At 33.1% G+C, this 21,420-nt stretch overlaps 1 protein-coding gene across 1 annotated transcript in view; it reads left to right on the top strand.

Moving 5' to 3' along the window:
• Sh3bgrl (SH3 domain binding glutamate rich protein like) overlaps positions 1-9,989 on the top strand; it is a 74,449-nt gene extending 64,460 nt beyond the window's left edge. The window contains exons 3-4 of the mRNA XM_026414529.2: positions 1,374-1,454; positions 9,855-9,989. Of these exons, the coding sequence (XP_026270314.1) occupies positions 1,374-1,454; positions 9,855-9,887 (114 nt within the window). The 3' untranslated portion in view covers positions 9,888-9,989. The remainder of the gene's footprint in view (positions 1-1,373; positions 1,455-9,854) is intronic.
• The last annotated feature ends 11,431 nt before the right edge of the window (positions 9,990-21,420 follow it).

Raw genomic sequence — 21,420 nt, 5'->3', positions numbered from 1 at the left:
ATCATTCTTCTTTATGGCTGAGTAGTACTCCATTGTGTATATATATATATATCCTACATTTTCTTAATCCATTCATCTGTTAAAAGGCACCTCAGTTGGTTCCATAGCTTAGCTATTGTGAATTGTATTGCTGTAAACATTGATGTGGTTTAATTTGCATTTTGCTTAATGGTTTATGGTATTGAGCATCCATTCAAGGGCTTATTTCCATCCTTATAGCCTGTTAAGTGTCTGTTCATTTAATTCACTTACTTTGAAATGGGCTATTTATTTTATTACTGTTCAAATTTGTGAGTTTTATTTATTCTGGATACAGTTTTTTTCCTATGTATGCATTTTGCGAATATTTTCCTACCTGTAACTCATCTTTTTATTCTCTCAGCAGTGATTTTCATAAAACATTTTTAAAGAAATTCTGATTGTTCTGAAAGAAATTCTGAATATGAGGAAAATTACTCTCTGATGGTTTCTTGGAGTAAGGTCCAAACGTTTAAGGGGTGTCATTGGCTTGAGAAGCTCTGAACTTCTCAGATCCTCCAAATGCCCAGAAAAAATAAAAAGTACTTAGAATTAACTTTACATTTGGTAATCTATTGGTGAGGCACTCTCTAGAGAAACCAGCAAATAATGAAATTTTTTAAGCTTTAATAAATCAGCTAAAATTCCAGGCTTCTTTCTATATGCTTAAATATCCAATTGTCCAGATGCAGACAATGACTGTTTCTGAGTATTTTTGCTATTGATTATAAGTCATCGTCAAATTTAGGCAAGTCTGCTTATTAATTTTGGAGAAATTAGTTTGGTATTTTACAGGGTGGTAGTGGGAAGCCTAACCAAACTCAGTTGCATGAGGCTTCTCTTGGATCCCAAAGGCAGAATCCTCTTAGTGTTTTTGTTGCTCTTGTGGTCATATTTCATGAACATCTCATTCCCCTCCCCAAAATATGGCACGGACTCACCATTCTTCTGGTCTTTGGCATTTAAAGATAATATTTGGTCTAGTGTAGAATCAGAAAAAATCTTCATCTCAATGAATAATGGAAGAGAAGTTTGGAGTACTGGCACAACAATCTCCCACCAGAAATATTCTCTTACTGGCAAATAGTTAACTACTTTGGGTAGTGGAGGAAGCTGCAAGCAGATATAAATTCTAAGTGATATAGAAAAAAAAAAAACATTCTGCAGTTTCGGCCCCAAAGACTAGAGATTGAAAAACCTGTCTCTTTACTATTCCTTCCAGAATTCTATCTTTATGGAAGTTAGCCTGTCTGCCCCCCATGACACAATTAATCAAACAGTTAGGTTGTTATGAATTAATCTCTTTCCTTTGTTAGTTTCACGGTGCTAATTATTATTGCCTTCTTTTCACCAAGGACTATGATGCCTTCTTTGAAGCTCGAGAAAATAATGCAGTCTATGCCTTTTTAGGCTTGACAGCACCACCTGGTTCAAAGGTATGATTTGATTTTCCCTGCTTTATAGATCATTTTATTGTTGCTAGGATTTTTTAAATTAGTAATATTCTGATATTTATTAAGCATGCAGATTGAGTCAAAGGCATTGCATCATTGCTAAAAGTCCCTATTCTGCATTCAATGAAGCCTTAGTAGGACAAATGTGTGTAATCATACACATAAAGCTATAAAATGTTTGTGTAAAAAGTATATGGTAGGTGGAGTGACCTCCCTATCAAGCTACCCAAGACCAATTTTATCATTAACCATTCAAAAATAAGTGATTAGCAGTTGCTAAAATTCCTACTAATCCAACTGTCTACAAGAACAACATGTCTTAGTTGTAATGGTAAGCTCTCTCCTTAGTGGACTCATTATATTTGTGTGAGAGCTAATGATATTTACTTGTTCAAGTTAAGTAAGACTTTTGAGTTACAAAACTGTTCACTAAATTGCTGGCTAAATTTGGGATATTTTTCCTGCCAAAACAAATTGACTTTTCCAGTGGCAGTGTTCCCAGGAGAGACCAAATAAAGAAAACAAAAAGGAAATCGCCTATCTAATGAAATGTCTTGAAGCTATGAATTCTAAATATACCTTTGCCTTTGCAATAGGGCCTTCTGTACACAAATTAGTTTAATCAAAATATAAAGCCCCTATTTTATCAATCTGACTTATGCTCTTAGCAATGGATTTCATGTTAAAAAGGTTATTTAAACTTCAGCTCCTTCTCCAATTTTGATCTTATGTTATTGTCTGTGTGTTCACTAGATATCATTTTATTAGCATTTTGTATTACTGTGAAATTGTTTCCTTGACAAACTTTATTTTCCCATGAATAAAATGTCACATTTTAGGCTTTGTATACTTTCAGTCATAACAAACTTTAGGTAAGGCACTTTGGCTTAATTAAATTAATAAGACCCAGGTTAAGTTGTTGTGTTAGTGCAGAGAAAGGAAGAATAAAAGAAAACATAATGTTTTCTGTGGTGGTTAACTTTCTCTCCTTCAGTTAAATTTGTCATTCACTCATTCATGCAACAAGTATTTATTGAGTGTCAAGCATGGACATTAATGGTGGGACATAGACATAGAACACAGCATAGTACCTCATCCTAAGTGTTTATAATCAAGTGGGGATATGTGCAAATAATTATGTAACAAAGATTGTGTAACAATAATTTCAATTCAAAGCATATTGTGCCAGGCATGGTGGTCCATGCCTGTAATCCCACAACTTGGGAGACTGATGCAGAAGGATAACAAGTTTGAGACTAGTCTCAGAAATTAAGTGAGATGCTGCATCAAAATAAAAAAAAAAAAATAGGTGCTGGAGACATAGCTCAGAGGTTGAATACCCTTAGGGTTCAATTGTCAATACTGCAAAAAATAAAGAGAAAAGAAAAAGAAAAAAGATACATGATTGTCTAAGATTGATATGACAGATTATTGTAGGAGTTAAGAAGAAATAATCATAAATTTCTACTAAGGAGATTAGGGAAGTTTTCACAGAGGAGGATGTCATGTTAACTACTGGTGATTCCAAAATAATGAAGGCACCATTCACAGGGTTAACAATAGAAACCACTGAATTGGGGGTGTAGTTTCACATGAGAATATGTTGAGGAAGCAGAGTGTAGTACAATATAACTTCACAATAGGTAATATTAAATAGAGAAGGTGAGACTGGCTAGGTAGATTGGGGCCAGATTATGATTGCTATACTAGGTAGTTTCACTTTTACCTCTGTGTATCCAAAAGGAATTGGAGAAAGCAGTGATGTTATTATTTCAGTATTTTAGCAATAATTGAGATGGTTGTGTATATAAGAATTGGAAGGGTTTGAAGCTACCAGTGTGGTGACTGGGAAATGAAACAAAAGCCATTAAGGAAGAGAGAGAGAGGGAGAGGGAGAGGGAGAGTCTTGGGAGAGAACATGTGATGTTCTGCAGAGATTGAAAGGAATGAGAAGAGGTGTATTAAAAAGAGAAATTTTAATATGTGGGAAGGTCAGGAAAGTTTAGGTTTGAAAGTATTCTAACTTCAGTGTGAAGCAGGAAGAGAAGCTACCTGTTAGGAGTGAGGGGAAATTTGCAACATTAGAATTTTGAAAAGAATGAAAGAATTCTCTTGTTGAGGATAGGCAAATATAGAAATAACTGAACGAGGGCCCAGTGAAAATTAAAATTGATGAACCCATGAGCCAGTCAGCTTGGTGATAGTTTTTGTTTGTTTGTTTGTTTGTTTGTTTGTTGTCTATCATAGTTTAAACCTGGGAGTAGGAATAGAGGAGAACAACAGGGTATGTTATAAAGGATTAGATAAAAGGAAGCTGATGCCAGGTGCAGTGGTGCAGACCTATAATCCTAGCAGCTCAGGAGGCTGAGGCAGGAAGATGTGATTTCACAGCCAGCCTCAGCAATTTAGAAAGGACCTAAGCAACTCAGTGAGACTCATCTCTAAATAAAAATATAAAAAAGGGCTGGAGATGTGGCTCAGAGCTTAAGTGCCCCTGTGTTCAATCCCCAATACAAAAGAAAAAAAAAAAGGGAGTTTATATCTTGGGTTAATAACAGCAGGTCTAGAATTGACAATGGACATAAAGGTTGGATTGATAATAGGGAGATTTCAAATGTTAGTATTTAATACATTGGATGGGGGTTGTAGCTCAGTGGTAGAGTGCTTGCCTAGAATGTGTGAGGCACTGGGTTCGATCCTCAGCACCACATAAAATCAAATAAAGATATTGTGTCCATCTATAACCAAAATATTTTAAAAATATTTAATATGTTTTGTCAAGACTAAAAGTGATAAGTTTTATATCAGAATATCATTTTCCATTCTTTAGCTCAATTTTAAAAGTCCTCCGCATTGAACAGGACAATGAGCCTTCAAGAAATAACTGTCTGAACATAAAGTATGCTAAGTAGGAAATACAAGTAATAGCCCACATTGGAAAAGTATTCTGAAAGTAAAAGAAATGTGGTAAAATGAAATGCAGTTGTCTTCTATGAAATCAGCAAAATTAAAACAAAATGATAATAATCTGTGCTGAGAAGAGTTCATTGAAACAAATATTCAATTCAGTACTGGAGGTAGTAAAAATTTGTGGGTGCCATTTAGAAAAAACAGAAGGGCAAAATACATATCAAATACTTCAAAAATGTTTATATTCTTCTATGGTTTAGATCATGAGGTCTTGTCAGAAGTTTATGTATGAGACAGTACAAGAAATGTTCAGATGTGAAATCATTAGATGATTAGGTATGTAACCTAATAAGCAGTTCAGTCCACCAATATAGATTAATTTGGTGGTAACTGTAGGTGGGTGGAGTTTGGCTGGAAGAAGTAGGTCTGGGGTGGGGGGGTGCTATCTTTAGGGTTTATATTTTGTCTATGGTAAGCAGAGATTCATTCTCTCTCTCTCTCTCTCTCTCTCTCTCTCTCCCCCCCCCCTCTCCTCCCTCCCTCCCTCTCCCTCTCTCTCTCTCCCCTTCCTGTTGCCGATTTCTGAGCTGCTTTCCTCTGCCATTCCCTTCTGTCATGATGTTCTCACCTTGGGCCCAAGGTATAGAATAGGCTATCTATGAATTGAACCTTTGATACCATGAGCCAAAATAAACTTATCCTCCTCTGCCTTATTCCTGTAACAGTGACAAAAAGCTGACTAAATCACACTTTAATGATTTCACATTGGGTATTATAGTCTAATGAATGTAGGAAAATCTTATGGATAAAACCACAAATCAACATGTAAAACTTAGCAAGTTACATGTTTAACAGAAGGGACAACCAAATTAATCCACCAAAATTCTAATACTTGAGAAAAAACATCTTAGTAAAGGACAGATTTATTTTGACTTATTGTTTTGGATGTTTCAGTCCATGACCACTTGTTCCCATTGCTTTGTGCCTTTGGTGAAGCAGCACATTATGGTGGGGAGCAGGTGGTAAAGCATATTGGCTTACCTAATGCAGGTCAAGAAAGAGAGAAAGCAAGGATGGAGCTGGGAACACAATATAAACTTCCAGAGCACATCTCCTATAGCATAGTTTCCTCCACCTCTAAAAGGTCCATTCCATTTAAAATATATCAGTGGATTAATCCATCAATGATATTGAATCCCTCATAAATGAATTACTTCCCAAAAGACCCATCTCTGAATATTGCTGCATTAAGGGATCAAACCTTTAACCAAAATAGTTTGGGGGACTTTCTAGATCTAAACCATAGCACCACCTAAATGAACTTTGTGGATAAAAATATGAATAAAAAGTGCTATATATATTTTGAACTTTGGAAACTAGTTAACTATCAAAAATATAGGGTCAACAAGATACTTAAATCTACTCAATGAACACATGCTGTCATTTTTTTAAAAATATATGCACTAGTCCCTCTTTACCTACAATCTCATTTTCTAGTTTTAGTTAACCTACAGCAGTTGTGATCTGAAAATAGTACTGGAAAATTCCAGATGTAATTCATTAATTATAAATTGCTGCTCAGAATACTGTGATAAAATCACTCACCATCTCACTTCATCCCACCCAGGAAATGAGTCATCCCTTTGTCCAACTCATCCACTCTGTATGCACTACCTTACCCCCATGTCAGTAGACAGAGGGACTACATTCATAACATATTATAGTATATTGTTATCATTGTTCTATTATTATGGATGTTAATCTCTGTGACTAATTTATTATAAGTTAAGCTTTATTGAAGATATGGTTGTATAGGAATATATATAATCATAGTATAGGGGAGTGTGGTACTCTGTGGTTTCAGGCACCTACTGGGAGTCTTGAAGTGTGTCCTATATGAATAAGAGGAAACAAGAGTAGTTTGAGGGAAAAAATATTAAAATTAGTTCAAGAATAATTTCTATAGTATAATTTTCTAGTTGAATTTATAGCCTATAAATAGGACAAAAGGTGTGATTTAAAGGAACCTTAGCCCATATGCATCTTTTTCTCTCATTCTTTATTTCCAAATAATTAATATGCATACTCTTTACATTTAAATATTTTTAAAAACTATTGTGCTTGAGAGTTTGATATTATTACCCTAAGTACATGTACGAAGACATGAATTGTGTGAAAATACTTTGTATACAATCAGTGACTTGAAAAATTGTGCTCTATATGTGTAATATGAAATGAATTACATTCTGCCATGATGCATAACAGATTAGAATAAATAATTTAATAAAATAAATAAAAACTCTTTCTGAGAAATATTTTCATAAAACAAGGATTTTTCTCTAGAAGACAAAATATTTTTACATACATTTGTATATTTGATGTTTTTAAAAGTTACATAAATACTATAAATTACTCTTTTATTAATTCAAAAAAATCTTAGCACTGAAGTTTCTTGTTTTGCAGTGAAGGTTATGGTTTTGAGATATGAAATAAAATAATTGATATTTTTGCTAAAAAACAAACCTAGTGATATTTGTGCTGAAAAGAAAATGACTACCTTGAAGAAGTATGTTTACCAGTGTGTTCAGGGAATAGAGAGTGCTCGTTAAGAGAAATGTTCTCATTAGCTTTGGTTGTATCATCATGCTCTAGGGAGGGACCATGGAGTGTTGCCTCTGCTGTGAAATTTGAAGGCAATCCTATTTCTGCTTAATTCATCATATTCTTACTGCCTCTTCAAGACAGATAATGCTAGCTAAGGACTTGGATTGGGTTACTAGGGGAAAAAATAGAGGGAAAAAGGAGGAATGGATGCTTGTAATGGGGTGAGCATTTAGCTACACTTAACACACATCTCATTCTATCCTTATATTAACCCTAAGAATTAAGTGACACTAATACCATTCTACACAGGAGAAAAATGAAACTCCAATCATTAAATTTGTCCATAGATACATAATAATTGAGTAGCAGTATAAGAATTTGAATCCGGGATTACCTGACTCAAAACCATGGTCTGATATTTACATTAGGAATAGGGGAGAGTGCACCTCATATTCTTGTTTCTAAAGATTGCTGGTTGTTTGGTTGACTTGTGATTCCATAAATATTGACTACTTTCTTTCAAGGAATAATAAAATTTGAATCAATTTACATGTTTTATTAATAAAATGTAAGTAGAAAAGTAAATAATTTATGATTTATTCTTAAGACTAATTACAAAGAATGTGATTTGCCTTTTAGTAATTTGTAATTAAGAAGTAAAATTGAAGAGCTGTGGAATTTATGACGAATTATAGCAAAGATTGATATAACTTTAAGAGGCTAAACTGGTCTAAAATACTGGTTACTCAGAGGTATTTCATGCTCATAGGAAGAAAGACTTATATTATTATTATATAACTGCTTATACAACTGCTCCCATGCTATATATTTTAGGCATTTGATGAATCTTGGTGTAAAATTTGTTTTCTGCTGGGACATTGTTGAAACTTGTTCTATAAAATGAAACAAGGCATATAATGTGAATAGAAGATCTATTCTTTTTTGAAGTTAGAAACTTCCCTTTCTTAATTCTGACTAGACATTTTAGAAAGTGATCAGTAGTATATTTCATCTGTTTTTTTAAAGATGTATTAAGGATGATTGGGCTGGCGATATAGCTTTGTTGGTAGAGTGCTTGCCTTGCGTTCACAAGTTCCTGGGTTCAATCCTTAGCACCACAAAAAAAAAAAAAAAAATCTATGGTGACCTTTCTTCTTCTGTTTTGCTTTTTTTGGAAGGGTGTAAAAGCCCATCATTTATTTTTGCTTTTCCCCCTTCTAGGTTCATTTTGAAATATTCAGCTGCTCCTGTTTCCACCTTAGATCAACTCATATTAAATTAATGACAGATTTTTCAGGATTGTTGTCTGGTATACTTGATTTCTGCAACCTAAGACTGATGTTACTTTTGCCAAAGCTACTTTTGCCACAAACCTTTTTTTTTTAAATAATAAAGTAACTTTAATACAATAAATAAAGAATTGTGTATATAGAAGTAAAGGGATAACTAAAAATTAATGAAAATATACCAACACTTGGACCAGGGATTCTCCCCCCCACCCTTTTTATTCTTTTTTTTATTAATTGTTCAAAACATTACAAAGTTCTTGACATATCATATTTTATACATTTGATTCAAGCGGATTATGAACTCCCATTTTTACCCTATATGCATATTGCAGATTCACATCGGTTACACATCCACTTTTTTACCTACTGCCATACTGGTGTATGTTGTATTCTGCTGCCTTTCCTATCCTCTACTATCCCCCCTCCCCTCCACTTCCCTCTCCTCCCCTCCCCTTCCTTCCCTTCTTCTCTCCCTACCCCATCTACTGTAATTCATTTTTCTCTCTTGTTTTTTTCTCCCTTTCCCCTCACTTCCTCTTATATGTAATTTTGTATAACAATGAGGGTCTCCTTCCTTTACCATGCAATTTCCCTTCTCTCTCTCTTTCCCTCCCACCTCTCGTATCTGTTTAGTGGTGATCTTCTTCTCATGCTCTTCTTCTCTATTCTGTTCTTAGTTGCTCTCCTTATATCAATGAAGACATTTGGCATTTATTTTTAAGGGATTGGCTAGCTTCACTTAGCATAATCTGCTCTATGCCATCCATTTCCCTGCAAATTCCATGATTTTGTCATTTTTTAGTGCAGAGTAATACTCCATGGTGTATAAATGCCACATTTTTTTTATCCATTCATCTATTGAAGGGCATACAAACCTTTTTTTAAAAAAAATATTTTATTTTGTTGTTGTAGTTGGACATAATACCTATTTTTTTTGTTTATTTATTTTTATGTGGTGTTAAGTATCAAACTGGAAGCCTCACACGTGCTAGGCGAGCACTCTACCGCTGAGCCACAACCCCAGCCCCTTGCCACAAATCTGTAGTTCAAAAAACTTGAAATTTATTTTGTTGAGCTAGAAAACGTATGTAGTTTGGTTTAGAGTTCCTTATGCTAGATTACCCACTGTCTAGAAGAGAAGGAAAACAATCTGATCTCTTCTGCCTACTGTCATGAAACATAAAAATCACAATCCTTGAGTGGATAACCACATTTTCTAAGTAATTTAATCCTTAATTAAACAAAACTTAACAAAACTTTAGTTAATAATTTTTTGAAAACTCAGCTATTGTGAAAAATCATAAAAAAAGAACCAGCTGACTCTTCTTAAATAAAATATCAATTATAAACTGTAAATCACTTACTGTTATGGAATTTTTCCAAACCAGTAGTAATGATTAGATAGTTTTTATGTATTTCCAGAAAGCTATTTCCACTTTATATTTTTTCTATTAGTAATTTTTTAAAGTATTAATTTTGGGGGAGTAATGACTGTTTTTGAATATCCTTGGTAGTGTAACAAAAATACACATGGATATCACTTTATGTTCAAACATATTCGTTTTGTTTTTCATTTCAGGAAGCAGAAGCCCAGGCAAAGCAGCAAGCATGAACCTTAAGCCATTCTGCCTTAAGCGTCTTGAAAAATGAGTCTCCATTGCGTTTGTTAAATAAAAAAAAAAAAAAAAAAAAATCTTGGCTTCAAAAGAAACAGGCTTAATGTTGAAATAAATAGTTTAGTTGGTGTTCTTGCATGCAAGCAATCAAAAGGAAAGCATAATTAAAATGTGAAAATGATGGTGAGGAGAATGGGAGATGAACATACATTTTGAAGTAGGTATCATAGGATAATATTGTATTGTGCCAAGGCATTTATGTGCTTCACTGATTTTTACAGAAAACACACTTCTTTTTAAACTATTTTTTATTGCAGGTTAAGAATATCTAAAGCTTAACATTGAGAGAATCTGTCTCTTGTTCCCAAATTGCCTCATTAATTTTGGTGAACAAGAATGTGTACCTTTTTAATGTGATTTTATTGTGATTCAAAGTACTTACAGGTAATGTTTGTGATATGTTAAACAATGTAATTTCCTGGCAATCAAAACATTCCCATTCTTTTGTAGAAGAAATTTCTATGTACTGAACCACAAGTTTTCCAAGCTTATAAATGTAGACTTTCATTGCATATTAGGAGATCAGAATAGGTGACTTCCCACAAAATCGAAGCCAAACAAGAAAATAATAAATGCTTTTAGTTGGCAAGTTTCTTCTTTAACTACACAGTTATGGAACCACATTTCTAAGTTGCTTGCTTCAGTGGAATGTTTATGTGTTTGTCATGGAAGTGGGATGACAAATAAATTTAAAATGGCATCCTCTTACAAAGAGCTTAGATACTTCCTTAACTCTTATAAAATATGTTGGTACTTATTGCCCAAGATTTGATTGTTTAGGGTTTTGATAAAAAAAAAATTAGTGATTTTTCTCCCTTTAACAAAACTTTTTAATCATGAAGGTCACTATCTCTTGATATATAACTTTTATGTTTCAATTTAGGCATATAGTATGTGAGTACATTAATCTAAGTAGAGAGATTTTTCCTATGGTTCTATCAAAAAGTACAAGTATCAAATAAGCAGAGCAACATTTAAAATATTTTTAACAACTTTAAAAGATGAGAATCATGGCCTAAATCACTTACCAAGAAGATATTCACATTGTATGCTAGTTCCATACTACTTTATTTCTACAAAAAACAAACACCTTTTACGTTAAAATACTTTATCATATCTGTTGTTTGCAAGTCTGTACTCTTTGCAAAAATCAACATATAAGAAGACATGGCTTTGTTGACTGAGATTCAAATTTAATGTGATGCTTTGAAATAAACTCACTACTTTTAGAAACATGATGTGTGTGTTCCTGGAGTTTCTAAGTAATATAAATTTTATTTAATATAATTTAATTTTAGGTGAGTCCTTATCTTTTTTAGAGGGTTGGGAAGGGAATAAAAGAGAAAATAATGGAAAGAAAACAATTTGAATGAAATTTCTAAGTTTTCTTTGTTTAATTGATTTTATTTTATAAATACATGACAGCAGAATGCAGTACAATTCTTATTATACATATAGGGCACAATTTTTCATATCTCTGTTTGTATATAAAGTATGTTCACACCAATTCATGTCTTCATACATGTACTTTAGATAATGATGTCCATCACATTCCACCATCATTGTTAACCCCCTTCCCCCTACCTTCCCCTCCCACCCCTCTGCCCTATTCGGCTAATTCTTCCCATGTTCCCCCTCCCTACCCCACTATGAGTCAGTCACCTTATATCAGAGAAAACATTCAGTATTTGCCTTTTTTTTTTTTTGTCCTGAATTTGGAATATACACCAGAGTCAAACTATCTTGATTATTGCTTACAAAAAAGCTGCATAGATCTCTAGAAAGTAGGGTGTTTTATAATGGATTTTGGGAAGTCCTAAAAGTTAGCTTGTCTTTTTCTAAGCTTTATTAAGTACTGCAGATGATATTTGGAATATTCTTCATGGAAAGAGTTTACCTTTAATTTTGTATCAAGAAATTTAACACTGTTATAAACAATAATTATTCAAAAATAGATGTATTTTAAGGTGTTTATGTGTATTAGCAGTACCCTATAATTAATGTTTCTGTGGATTTAAAGTAAAAGGTTAAATTGAGTCTTCCTAAATGGAACTCTGAGAAATGTATGTCTGGCAGATACAATAAAAGAAAAGCAAATACAATTCTGAATATTAAGGTGCATTTTATAAAAATTTTTCACAGTATTTGGGAAAATAATCCCTGCTACTTTTTATTTTATGTTTGGTATATTTATATTTGTAAATCAGATCTAAAAATTTGCTAATTTTGTATTTTAGAGCTGATTTGGTCTTTAAAATATCTGACCTTCAGTAAAGATTCCATTTTCACCAAACAATGCAAATTGGTTGTTGATTGTATTGTTAAATGTCAAGACTTCTTTGGGAATGTAAGTGTAGGGGGAAAGAGAATTTTAAAGCAAAGATTGTTAATTAATGCTTGGAAAGTCTAAATTCAGAGAATTTTGGTGATGCCAGGTTTCATTTAGATATTCTATTCATTCAGCAAAAAGTAAAATGGAAGGTTCACATAAATTTCATTACTCAGTCATAGATGTTAAAATATAGGAAGATTGAAATTGATCTAATCTTTTGCTCTGTAAAATAAATTTCTTTTGAAGAATCAAATAAAATTTATTAAGAGATATTTATATTTGATTAATTTGAATCTTCTGATCTTCTGCCCCATCCCACCACTCCTGTCACTGAATATTATCAGTCATCCCTTTATTTAGCAAATATAATTTTGAATTCCTATGTAAATAGTAACCATTCTGTTAATAAAATTGTTATTTTACCATGATAGCCTTTTAAACATCTTCATTTGATATAATTAATATACTATAAAATCCCAAACTTAAAATGTACAGTTCAGTGGGTTTTAGTTATATTCACAGAATTGTGCAACCCTTTAGAACATTCCATTACCCAACAAATAAACTCTATACCCATTAGCTCTCCTTATCTCCCCACTCTCTCAGCCCTATGCACCCAGTAACTTAGTTTTTGTCAATATGGGTTTACTATTACGGACATGTCATATAAATGGAATCATAAAAATACCTTGTCTTTGCTGATAGGTATCCCCCAGTTTCCACATAGTTTAGTTTCATCCATGTCAGTACTTACGCTTTTTTATTGTCAAACAATATTCCATCATGTAGATAGAATCATGCTTTTTAGTTTCTCCAGTAATTATTTGGTGGATATTTTGGTTGTTTGCACTTTTCGATTGTTACTGCTAATGCTGCTATAAATACAAGTGTACATTTTTTGTTTGAACACCTGTTTCAAATTTTTTTGAGTATATAGTAGGAGTGGATCACAAAGTTATTCTCTGTTTAATAAATTGAGTAAATGTCAAATTTCGCCAAATTTGCTTTACTATTTTATATACCACTAACACTGTTTGAATGATTTCTCTTAATTCCTGCAATTTTTTAAAATATTTTTGATTATACCCATTCTAGTGACTATTTTATCTCCCTGTAATTGTGATTTACATTTCTCTGATGTCTAAATAGGTGATGCATCTTTCGATATGATTATGACCATCTCTATATCTTGTTTGGAGAAATGTCTTTTCAAACCCTTTCTCCATTTTAAATTGAATTTTGTCTTATTATTGTTGAGTTGTAATAGTTCCTTATATATTTTCATTACTACTCTGTCATATATGTGATTTAGAAATATGTTCTTACAGTCAGTGGTTTGTCTTCATTTTCTTGAAGTTCTTTGAATTACCAAAGTTTTTAATTTTGACAGTGGACTTATATCTTTCTATTATTGCTTACGTTTTTTTTTTGTCATAGCTAGGAAAAATTTGCCTAATTCAAGGTCATGAATATTTACTCCAAATATATACTCTTATATATTTATATATGTGATCTATTTCGAGTTACATTTTATGTACGGTATAGTGTAAGGATTAAAGTTCATTCTTTTGCACGTGGATATCTAATTTACTGAAAGTACCATTTTATCCCTATTGAATTTTCCTGGCACATTTCTCAAAAATCAGATAACCATAAATGTAAGGGTATAATTCTTTTTTAACAAATTATATTCGTATATAATTTAGGCACATAAAGTGATGTAATATTATATTTATACAGTGTGGCATGAATGAATCAATCCAGTTGAAGTGTGGGCTCTCTCGTCCAGTGAGGAGGTCCACAGAACAGGGTAGAGAAGAGTGTGTACACAGAACAGAGTAGAGGAGAGTGTGTCCATGGAAAAGGGTAGAGGAGAGTTTGGCTGCGGAGTCACTAATTAAGACCTCCGGAGACCAAGTTGGAAGCAGGTCATGATTTTATTGCACAGTTACCACATATATATACTAAGGCAGTAGCTAAGCAGATTATAGGCAGCTACCAATACAATTTCTTGCCAACTGTCCTTGCAGTGACCAATTGAGGAGTGGGCCGTGGAGCAAGCATAGGGACTGCAACACATGGCCTCACTACCAGGGCTGTGCCTGTGGAGTAAGCAGTCTGCCGCTCACGCGCCTACCATGAGAGGAGTGGCCTGCCACTCAGATGCCAGTAACGTATGCCATGTATGCAGTACTCCATGCACTTGTCTCCACAAGTTAACATATTCATCACCTTAAAAACTTATTTCTTTCTCCTAACTATAACTTTGTACCATTTGACCATTATGTCTCACTCTCTTCACCTCCCAGCCCTGGTAACTATCATTGTACTAAGTGCTTCTGCAAGTTTGATTGCATCAGATCCCACGTGTAAGTGAGAACATGCATTATATGTTTTTCTGTGTTTGACTTATTTCACTTATTTTAACATGTTTTATCCATATTGTTGCAAATGGTAGAATTTTCTTCTTTTTGAAGTTGAATGGTATTCCATGGTGTGTGTGTGTGTGTGTGTGTGTGTGTGTGTGTGTGTGTGTAAACTGTATTCTCTTTATCCATTCATTCATTGCTGAATACTTTGGTTAACTCTGTTATTTGGCTATTATAAATAATTCTGCATGTCTGCATGTTAGGGTTATTTCTGAAAACCCAATTGTATTTGTGTTATCAATATGACAGTATGACACAGTTTAATGTCTAGTGTTTTATTATATTTTGAAACTTGACAGTGTGAGTCTTCCAACTTTGTTACCCCCTTTCAATTATTTTTCCTTCTCTGGGTGTTTTTTTGCACTTCCATGTGAATCATAGGAACAGCTTTATATATGAATTTTTTTTCTTTATAATACTGAAATGGAATTCCAGACTTTAGGCATGTTTGGTGAGTATTCTTCCTCTTAGCTACATATCTAAATCTTTTTATTTTTAACTTTTTATTTTTATTTTGACACAGGATCTGACAGAGTTGCCCAAATCAGCTCAAGTCTGTGATCCTCTGACTCAGCCTCACAGGTATCTGAGATTACAGGCTTGCTTGCAAAAGTTTTGATAGAGATTTTGTTGAATCTTGAGTTCAGTTTGGGAAACAATATTAAGTCTTCCTGTCTTAAAATATGGAAAGGTCAGGTGCAGTAATGCATGCCTGTAATCCAAGCTACTTGAAATCTCCTTTTAAATTCTTTTTACGCTGTGTTCAGCAATAGAGTTTTCAGTATCAGAGTATGTACTTTGCACTTTTGTTTATTAAGTTTATTCTTCAACATTTTATTCTTTTTTGTTATTATAAAAGAACTAATTTCTTAATTCCATTTTCAGATTATTCACATATTATTTTTCTTGCCTAATTATTTTTTCTTTGACACTGGGGATTGAACTCAGAGGCACTTTTCGACTCAGCCACATCATAAGCCATTTTTATTTTTTATTTTTGAGACACAGTCTTGCTAAGTTGCTTATAGCCTCACCACATTTCTGAGGCTGTTGAACTTGGTATCCTTCTGCCTCAGCCTCCTAGTTGCCGGGATTACAGGCATGTGCCACCATACCCAGCTTGCCTAATTGACCTGGCTAGAAGTTCCAGTACAGTGTTGAAAGGGAGTTTCTAGAAGAAAATTCTTTGTCTTGGTCTTGATTTAAAAGGAAAGCATTCAGTCTTTTGCCATTAAATAAAATGTTGGTTTGGGGTTAGTTTCTACTGTATTGAATTGAAAGGGTCTTGTATTTTGTCATATTTTTTTCTGCATTTATAGAAATAATCATGTTTTATATTTGTTTAATTAATATAGTTAAAGTTTGTGTTAATTCATTTTCATGTTTTGTAAACCTTGCATTCCTGGAATAAGTCCCACTTGGGGAGAGTGCATAATTCCTTTTATATGTTTTGTGGATTTGGTTTACTAGTAGTATTTTTCAAGATGTTTGTACCCATATTTATAAGGGTTATTTGTCATTTTTTGTGATGTCTGTTTAGCTTTGGTATCAGTGTAGTATTGGCCTCACAGAATCTGGTGTGAACTTTGTCCTCCTCTTCATTTTTTGGAAGCTTTTTGGAAGAATTTGATGTGAATTCTTTAAATGCTTTGTAGAATTTACTAGAAGAGGATTTTTATCCTAATTTTTTCTCTATGGGAAAGTCACTGGGTTACTAATTCAGCATCTTCACATGTTATAGTCTTGTTTATTCTATTTCTTTTTAATGTGTTTTGATTTTATTAATCTGTTCAAATACAGTTATTCACCCCATTCCTTTATTAATCATACTTATTTCTATATAGTCAGTAGTGATGTTCCCTTTTTCATTTCTGATTTTAGTAATTTGATGTTCTTTCTTTTTTCCTGGTCAGTCTATCTAAATATTTGTCATTTTTGTTGATCTTTCAAATAACTATGTTTTTCATTTTCTGTATTGTATTTCTATTTTCCATTGCATTAATTTACACTTTAACTTTTATCTTGCTTGGGTTTAGTTAGTTCTTCTAGTTGCTTGAGTGGAAGGTTAATTTTCTGATCAACTTTTTTTCAAAGTAGTATAGCTATAAAATTTTCACTAAGCCCTGGTTAAACTACATCCTATGAATTTTGACATGTTGTTTCTTCATTTTTGTTTATTTGCAAATATTTGCTAATTTTTTTTCTTTGTGATTTTTTTCTTTGATATTTGGTTAGCAGTAAGCTTTCAAATTACCACAATTTGGGAGTCTACCAAATTTCCTTCTGTTCTTTGTTTCTAATTGCATTCTGTTGTTGAGTAGAATATATGATTTCAGACTCTTCTGTATCATTACAAAGCACAGTATGATTGTCTTCACCCTCCATAAATTTAAGGTTTAACATAAATCATTTAACTGATTGAGATCTTTACTGTCTAATGTATGTTCTATCTAGATTATTTCATGTGTATTTACAAATGATGAATGAGTACCTTGGTACTGATTGCTGAAGTATTCTAAAGATGACTAATTGGGTTATAAAGTCGTTTTTATTGCTCAATGGTAATTCTCAATTCAATTCTCTCAGTTTTTTTAGATATTTAGTTTTTAATTTTAGATGGACAAAATATCTTTATTTTATTTTTATGTGGTGCTGATCATTGAAACCAGTGCCTCATGCATGCTAGGCGAGCACTCTACCACTGAGCCACAACCCCAGCCCAATTCTCTCAGTTTTTTTGTTTTACTTATTTGGGGGATCTCTATGTCTTTTTCATAAATTGACCATTTAAACATTATAAAATATTTTTTCTAATCAAATTTTTAAGTCTATTGTATGTGATATTAGTATAGTCACTCCTCATGGTGCTTTTCCATCCTTTGACTTTCAATCAATTATCTTTAAAGTGTGTGTCCCATAGGAAGTATAAAACCAAATCTTATTTTTTATCCAATTTGGTGTTATCTGCCTTTAGATTGGGTTGTTTAATCTGTTGTCATTAATATTATTGTTTATATACTTGAATTAAGTTGAACTGACACTGGTCATTTTTTTTTTGTTCCTCTACCCCTCTTTTACTCTCTCTTTTTTAAGTAATTGGATATTTTCTAATGTGATTATTTTGATCCCTTTGATAATTTTTAAATTGTTTTTAGTTACTTTCTTTTATCTGTCTACTTTTTATATTTGTTCTAATTAGTTATACATGACAGCAGAATGCATTTCAATTTATTGTACACAAATGGAGCACAACTTTTCATTTCTCTGGTTGTACACGATGCAGAATCACATCATTTGAGCAATCATGCACATACATAGGGTAATAATGTCTGTCTCATTCCACCATTTTTAAAAATATTTTATTGTTGATGGACATTTATTTATTTATTTATATGTGGTGCTGAGAATCAAACCTAGTGCCTCACATATGCTGGGCAATTGCTCTAACACTGAGCCACAACCCCAGCTCTCATTCCACCGTCTTTCCCCCCTATCCTCTTCACTCCCCTCACTCCCCTGTGCACAATCCAAAGTTCTTCCATTCTTCCCTTGCCGCCTCCTAACAGGGATTGGCATCCACTTACCAGAAAAAACATTTAATTTGGGGGGATTGACTTACTTCACTTAGCATGATATTCTCCAAATCTATCCATTTACATGAAAATGCCATAATTTTATTCTCCTTTAATGCTAAGTAATATTCCATTGTGTATATATACCACAGTTTATCCATTCATCTGCTGAGGAGCATCTAGGTTGGATCTACAGTTTAGCTATTTTGAATTGAGCTGCTATAAACATTGATGTGGCTGTGTCCCTATAGTATCTGAAGTTTAGTCCTTTGGGTATGAAACAAGGAGTGGGATAGCTGGATCAAATGATGGTTCTATTCCAAGTTTTCCAAGGAATCTCCATTATGCTTTTCATATTGGTTACACCAATTTGCAGTCCCACTAGCAGTGAATGAGAGTATCTTTTTCCCCACATCCTCGACAACATTGATCGTTGCTTGTGTTCTTGATAATTGCTATTCTGACTGGAGTGAGATGAAATTTAGAGTAGTTTTGATTTGCATTAATTTAATTACTAGAGATGTTGAACATTTTTCATATATTTGTTGATTTATTTTATATCTTCTTCTGTGAAGTGTTTGTACAGTTCCTTAGCCCAATTATTAATTTTTTTTGGTGTTAAGTTTTTGAGTTCTTTGTATATCCTGGAGATTAGTGCTCTATCTGATGTGTGTTTGGTATAGATTTTCTCCCATTCTGTAGGTTCTCTCTTCACTTTATTGATTGTTTCCTTTGCTTAGAAGAAGCTTTTTAGTTTGAATCAAACCCATTTATTGATTCTTGACTTTATTTCTTGTGCTTTAGGACTCTTGTTGATGAAGTCAGGTCCTCAGCTGACATGATGAAGATTTGGGCCTACTTTTTCTTCTATTAGGCACAGGTTCTCTGGTCTAATTCCTAGGTCCTTAATTCACTTTGAATTGAGTTTTGTTTAAGGTCTTACTATATGCATTTTTAAAAATACATTTTTAGTTGTGAAAGGATCTTTATTTAATTAATTAACTTATTTATTTATTTATATGCGGTGTTAAGACTTGAACCCATGCTAAGCAAGCACTCTACCACTGAGCCCTAGTTCTTACAGTATGCATTTTAATTTATCAAAATTGCATTCAGATCCATACTAAATTAATTCCACTAAGAAACTTTATCTCCATGTAGGTATATTCTGTCTTCCACTTTTTTGTTCTATTATTGATACACATATTACATCTGTATCCATTATAAATCCAGTAGTATATTTTTTTCATTCTAACTATAAAATTTTATGTCTTTTAAAGAGGCTATGAAAGAGAATACAAATATAAGAGCTTTTAAAAATATGTTTTTAACCTTATTTACCATTTCAATTCATTTTATTACTTCTTTTGGAATTGAGTTACCACCTAGTGTCATTTCCTTCCCTTAGTACTGCTGTATGCCCTAGAACAATTTCCAAATTCTTTAACTTACTTTTTAAATAATTTTAACTTTTCTTCAATTAAATTGTTCTGTTGGGGCAAGGTCTGCCATCCTTCTCACTGTACCATTAACAAAAGAATAGTATGACTATTTTTCATCCTCCATAATTCAAAAGTTTTAACAACTGAGATTTTTTTTAATCTTCAGTTATTTTGCATTACTGTGGTAGTACAGAAAAATAGTAATAGGCACCTATTTTTCACAACATTATTTTGTTTCCTCACCTTTTCAATAAAGTATAGTGACTCCAGAGCCCCATATATGTAGTGCTTTTTCAATTTTTTTTAATGTAAGTCCTACTGATTTTGAGATTGTGCTGGGGCATGGTGAAGGCCTGTGCATGTACTCTGGACACTCTACTATGGGTTTTGCCTAAGTTAATTCACAATAGCTCTAAGAAGTAGGTGTAATGTTTACTTTTACATATTTATTAGGATAAGCTATCATTCCTAGTAGTTTGATTAGACATCAGCTCTAATGCTTCTATAAATGTATTTTAAAGAGCTGATTAATATATAAATCAGTAAACTGAGCAAGAGGCAGTACCTTCCATAAACGTGGACAGACCCCATCAGTCAACTGAAGGGCTTAAGAAAAAAAGGTTGGAATATTTTTTTTTAATATTTATTTTTTAGTTTTCGGCGGACACAACATCTTCATTTGTATGTGGTGCTGAGGATCAAACCGGGCCGCACGCATGCCAGGCGAGTGCGCTACCGCTTGAGCCACATCCCCAGCCCGGTTGGAATATTTTAAGGAAGAAGGAATTTTGTCTTCAGACTTTCCTGAGAATGAAGGCTATAACCTCTACCTTCTTCTGGATTTTGAGGCTGCCCCATTCTCTGTAAATTTCAGACTTGATAGTTCCTACAATTGTGTGAGCCAATTCCTTAAAATAAATCTTTTAAATTCCTAAAATCTCTCTCTATAAAATAACTATCTAGAAAATACTTTTTATAGATATTTATATATCTATCAACCTAGATGTAGCTATATATAGTTAATTATATATAGAGCCTTATTTATCAGTAGATGCAGATATCTGTGTATATGTAGAAAGCTATAGCTACATATAGATAGATGTCTCTATAGGGGCTTGAGTTGTAGCTCAGTGGTAGAGCACTTACCTAGCACATGTGAGGCACTCAGTTCAATCCTCAACACCACGTAAAAATAAATAAAGATTAAAAAAAAACACACAATCAGGCTTAAAAACCACTAACCAGTGGTTGCTTCAGAACCTGGGGCTCACTCTTGAAAATGGAAATGGATATTAAAAACAACAACTAATGAGTACACTATGATTTTCCTGTTACTTCACAAAATACCTCTTTTTGAAAGTCCTTAAAAGAGTATAGTACAAATAGTACAAGATGAGCCAACTGGTAACTTACTCTTGCTTTGCAACTAAGCAGCTTTGTGTTCTGGAGTAAATCATTTGATTGGTTTAAAATGAATTTGTTTCTTCAAAATATACAGAGAAGTCTATTGTGGAAGACATACATTTTAGTCACCTTTATTTTGCCACTGTGACCAAAAGACCTGACAAGAACAATTTTATAGGAGGGAAAGTTTATTTGTGCCCCAGTTTTAGAAGTTTCAATAGAGATAGGGCCAACTCCTTTCTGTGTTAGAGGTGAGGCAGAACTGCATGATGAAAGAAAAAGCTTAGGTC

The sequence above is a fragment of the Urocitellus parryii genome, chromosome X, assembly GCF_045843805.1.
Source record: "Urocitellus parryii isolate mUroPar1 chromosome X, mUroPar1.hap1, whole genome shotgun sequence".
In the NCBI taxonomy this organism is placed as follows: Eukaryota; Metazoa; Chordata; class Mammalia; order Rodentia; family Sciuridae; genus Urocitellus; species Urocitellus parryii.
The sequence above is the reverse complement of the archived record's forward strand: the minus strand, read 5'-3'. Positions and strand labels throughout refer to the sequence as shown.